The sequence below is a fragment of the Cyprinus carpio genome, chromosome B22 (assembly GCF_018340385.1).
Source record: "Cyprinus carpio isolate SPL01 chromosome B22, ASM1834038v1, whole genome shotgun sequence".
In the NCBI taxonomy this organism is placed as follows: Eukaryota; Metazoa; Chordata; class Actinopteri; order Cypriniformes; family Cyprinidae; genus Cyprinus; species Cyprinus carpio.
The window spans coordinates 3,961,933-3,967,215 of NC_056618.1; the positions used below are offsets into that span (position 1 = coordinate 3,961,933).

Consider the following 5,283-nt stretch of genomic DNA (forward strand, 5'->3'; position numbering starts at 1 on the left):
TAATAATTTTATTTAGCTAATAATTAAATATGATGAAATATTCATGTTAAAAATATTAAATTACAAAAATACTAATTTTATGTAAAATGTAATTATTTTACATGATTTTAAATATTCTTAAGAATTTAGAGGTTAGAATGATTAAAATAAAACTTGATATATAATGAAAGCATTTTATAATTGTTTATCATGTTTTAAATAATTATTTTTAGACAATTTATACTTACTAAAAAGATTTAAATATAAATTATACATATTAGAATATTTTAAAATATTGTTTGTAAAGAATATCGACTATGAAATATTTATTACATCTAGATGAAACTATTTGAAATATTACTCTTATTATATTGATAATTAAAAACATTAAAATATATTATGTTTTTTATATTTTATAATTATAATATTAATATGTAATATTTACAATATTAAATAATAATTTTATAACTATTAAAAGTATGAAAATAATTAAAATAGTAATGTACATAAAAATATCAGATTTATTTTATATGAATATTTTAATATAATTATATTGCTTTTTTAATGTTATATTTATATTTGGTTTTTTTGATTATAATTATTTTAGTTTTTTTTGCTTTTTTTGTAGTATTAAATAATTATTATTGTTGTTTGTGTTTAATGTGTGTGTGTGTGTGTGCAGCACTCTGTCGCAGGTTCTTCACGCTGTAGCTGCTCTGCTGTATCCGTTCGTGTGGCAGCACACGTTTATATCAATCGTTCCTACGGTTCTGATCGACGTGTGCGCCGCGCCGACACCCTTCCTGCTGGGAGTCCAGAAGAGCCTGCTGGAGCAGCTGACAGACCACAGCGACGTCAGTCTCACACACACACACACACACTGCAGTCTGAACATGAGTGTCATTAACCATGAATGAAATGTTTACTGAACATGTTGATGATTCTGTGTTTGTGTCTCTCAGCTGATGATTGTTGATCTGTCGCCTGGAGCAGAAACTAAATTCATTACCAGAGTGAGTCTCTCTCTCTCACACACACACACACACACACACACACACACACACACACACACAGACTTGCTCTGATTTCATGTGCTCTCATTAAGTTTCACAGGAGTCTGGTCACTCGTAGCTTCATCCACACAGAAGTGCACTAATGACCCAGACCCAGATGACTTTAAAAGTAATCCATGAGTCTGTTACTGAAGAGGAAACCTGTAGTCAGTGATGTAATCTAGGTTATGAAAAATAACTGTAATCTGATTACAAGCATTTTAAAATGTACTATACTCTTATCACAAGTACTTTATTTTTTGTGTAATGAGTTACTACCCTAGCAACCACATAGCAACGTCATGAGGAATATAAAGCTTTAAAAACTTACAAATATAAAACCTTTGAATATATATATATATATATATATATATATATATATATATCTATCTATATATATATATATATATATATATAGTATTTAATAATTATGACTAAAAATAAAATATTTAAAGTAGAAAACATTTTTATATTATTTCATAACTGAATATTTGAAAATAATAAGTGTAATAATTGTAATATTTTAGATTTATTACTCATATTTATTTAATATTCTGTAGCATTGGAAAAGTGATGAGGAAAATATACAAATTTAAACGCACAAAAAAATGTTTTAAAGGATTTATTAGTTTTATTGTTAATAATTGTTAGTTATGTTCACACATAATAATCGGTTATAATAAACTGTAAAATATAAAAGTTTTTTATTTTAGTATTTTTTACTGATGTTATAAATATATTATAATATGTGGATGTGGAATATTTATTTTTTATATTTTAAATTTAAAAAATATATGCATAATTACTCATGATACTCATGATTTATCTAAGAATTATTAGCTAATAATTATTAGATATGATCAAATATTCAAGTTAAAAATATAAATAAAAAAAACAGTAATTTTATGTAAAATGTGATTTTAATATAATTACTTTAAATATTCAATTATAAGATTTAGAAGTTAGAATTATTAAAATAAAAATGAAAAAAATATATGTATAATTATAATGTTTATCATGTTTTAAATAATTACTTACTAGACTATTTATACACTTACTAATAAGATTTAAATATAAAATATACATAATATGTAATGCATTAAAAAATTAAAATAATGACTGTAGAAATAACTCAGTTACTACCCTAGCAACCACATAGCAACGTCCCGAGTCCCCCTTAACGATCATGTGATTTCAGATGGGAGACGAGGAGTCGCTGCTGCCTGCTAAACTGAAGGAGGAGCTGCTGTCGCGACTGTCTGCGCGCAAACGTGACGCCTGTGAGTTCAGCCTGATTAACACGCTAACCACTTCCTGTCAGACAGAGACTTAGAACTTCAGCTTGGATTCCATCTCGAGTCAATATCAATTCATGTGTATATACTGTAAAAATAAGAGGATACATATATATATATATATTTTCTGTACATAAGGTTGCTATGACATATTATTTTTTGAGGTCGGTAGATGTATGTATTATTTATCAATACAATATATATATATTATGTGTTTGGTTGACATACTACGGAAGTGATTAGTAATGTTTTGTATAGTGGCTCCACTTCCTGTTGTTGTGTGTTCTGGCAGCGACGGAGGAGCTGAACCGGCTGGTGTCAGAGGCCTTCCTGTCCGTCTTCGTCCGGAGCGTGGGTCACTTCTCGCAACACTTCAGGAGGAGCGGGAACTCACGCCGCTTTCACAAGAAGAGCTTCCTGAAGGCCGTGCAGCACAAGTCACACGTGGACTTCGTCAAGCTCTTCATCCAGACGCAGATGTTCGATCTGTTCATTCAGGAAGAGGAAACGCAGGCCAACCCTAACGGTACTAACACTCAGAAAAACACCCAATCAGTTTAAGAAGCCGAGCATGTTTTACTGTCTGGAGAACCTCTTGAGCGTACGAGGTTCCTCAGAGGTTCCTCAAACACATCTATGCAGCTTTATGGAACCTGAATTAAGTCTATTTTGACTGAAATCATGTGTTTTTGGGCTGCATCATCTCCGCTAACAGGGAACATTCTCTGAACTTTGGCAAATGTATGTGACCCTGGAGCACAAAACCAGTCTTAAGGGTCAATTTTTTGAAATTGAGATTATACATCATCTGAGAGCTGAATGATTAATATATAATCTCTCCATTGCAGTCTTAAGAGGACAATATTTGTCTGAGATACAACTATTGAAAATCTGGAATCTGATGGGGAGCAATAAAAAATCTAAATATTGAGAAAATCATCTTTAAAGTTGTTCAAATGAAGTTCTTAGCAATGCATAATTACTAATCAAAATTTAAGTTGTTGATATATTTACGGTAGGAAATTTACTAAATATCTTCATGGAACATGATCTGTACTTAATATACTAATGATTTTTGGGCATAAAAGAGGAAATTGTATAATTTGAACCATACAATGTATTGTTGTCTATGTTGCTCACCTATATGTATATATATATATATATATTATATATGACTGCTTTTGTTCTTCAAGGTCACATATGTTATTCCAGTAATGTAAATTAAAATGTTTAATAGTGTATATGACTGCTTTTGTTCTCCGGGGTCACAAATGTTCTTAAAAATGTTACCTGACTTGTTTCAGAATGTTCAGAGAACATTCGAAAGTAAAATAATATATAACACAAGTAACAATGTCTACAAAATGATAAAATGGAATGTTCGCTTTACTTTAGAGTAAAATAATATATAACACAAGTTTAGCAAAACATTCTTAAAATGTAGTTATGTTAGCTAAGATGTCCTTTAAATTTAGAAAAATTTTTTTAATGTAGTTATGTTAGCTAAGATGTTCTTTAAATGAGACTAATATAGTTTATAGTTTTTATATATATATATATATATCGCAATCGAAGCTTGTTTTAAAAAAAAAAAAAAAGGTAATTGCAACATTTTTTATCTTCTTTCGCAATTCTGTTTAAATATTTTGGTAAATCAGGTAACTTTTGGTAATATATATCGCAATTTTTGGTAGGTCTTTAAATTTTCGAGATATCTAGTGAGAATCGCAAGATATAAACTTGCAATTCTGAGAAGTCGCAATTGTGAAAAACAAAAGTCAGAACTGTGAGATTAAAAGTCGTAATTACCTTTTTAATTTATTTATTTCAGCTGTGTAAACAAAAAAAGGAAAACAGAATTGTGAGACGTAAACTCAAAATTCTCAAAAAAAAAAAAAAAAAAAAAGAAGTCAGAATTGCATTATATTTTGCAGTCGTTTGACATGTTATCAGCTGGTAAAACAAAAGTTTTCAATAAATGATATACAGAAAGTGAGCAACGAATGTTCCCCCTGACTAAAGCGTTCTGCACGCTCGCAAAACACTTTCATTATTATCACTGTAGCTGTTTGATAAATCTGTCTCTTGCATGCATTGTATCTGTTGTTTATGATGAGAATTCAGCGATATCTGTGGATTTGTGTCTGTATTATTATTGTTCCTGATCATAATCTGTTTCTCCTGTAGCGTTCTTTCACAGGAAGGTGTTGGAGTATCACGAGAGGAAGAAGAAGGAGAAGACGAAGGCCGGATGGGTGTGAGGTGTGGTGCTTTAGGATGTCTTCACATTCGTTCAGTCTCAACCTTTCCTTATTAACATGCTTCAGACGTTTCCTCAATATTTAATCCTGTTTATTCGTACGCTGTTTTAACATAATAACATATAAAGTGAACTGATACATGTTACTTTGAGAGTACCGTAAGTGTAAGATTTGAAACAGGATCATGTCCAGCTCATATTTGTCCTTATTAAAGTAAAATTGGAATTATTCAGCTTCAGTGTTATTTTCATTATTGTTTCATGTTTGTGTGTTCCTCGTTATTTCAGTGGTGATTCTCATTTATGTAACGTTTGTAAGTATTGCAATTCATTACAATAAACATTATATTTAAATCATTTAAAAATAATTTTATGATTTTAAATTCATATTATTTTTTAAATTGTGATTTTATTGTATTCTTTTCCCCTGAGTTGAAATATAGAGGAAATGTTCTTTTTGCATATAAAACTCATCCACCCAATAACCAACTTTTAATAACGTAATCAGAGAGAAGGTAGGTGTTTTTATTAGTTATGAAAAACAATGCATATTTCTAGAACAAACAGACTGATAAACTTGATTTTACCTAAAACTTGTTCGAAGTGACAGCCTGTTTACAACATAAACACAATAATCAAGAAGTGTGAAACATACCGTTTCAGACTAACTGAAAAGATAAGCCTGGGGCCTGTACCA

General features: G+C 29.9%; 1 protein-coding gene across 1 annotated transcript in view; it reads left to right on the forward strand.

The window, feature by feature from the left end:
• The window catches only part of dennd2db (DENN/MADD domain containing 2Db), a 10,842-nt gene extending 6,023 nt beyond the window's left edge, over positions 1–4,819 (forward strand). The window contains exons 7-11 of the mRNA XM_042748937.1: positions 662–833; positions 942–992; positions 2,230–2,311; positions 2,619–2,852; positions 4,514–4,819. Of these exons, the coding sequence (XP_042604871.1) occupies positions 662–833; positions 942–992; positions 2,230–2,311; positions 2,619–2,852; positions 4,514–4,587 (613 nt within the window). The 3' untranslated portion in view covers positions 4,588–4,819. The remainder of the gene's footprint in view (positions 1–661; positions 834–941; positions 993–2,229; positions 2,312–2,618; positions 2,853–4,513) is intronic.
• Positions 4,820–5,283: the final 464 nt, after the last annotated feature.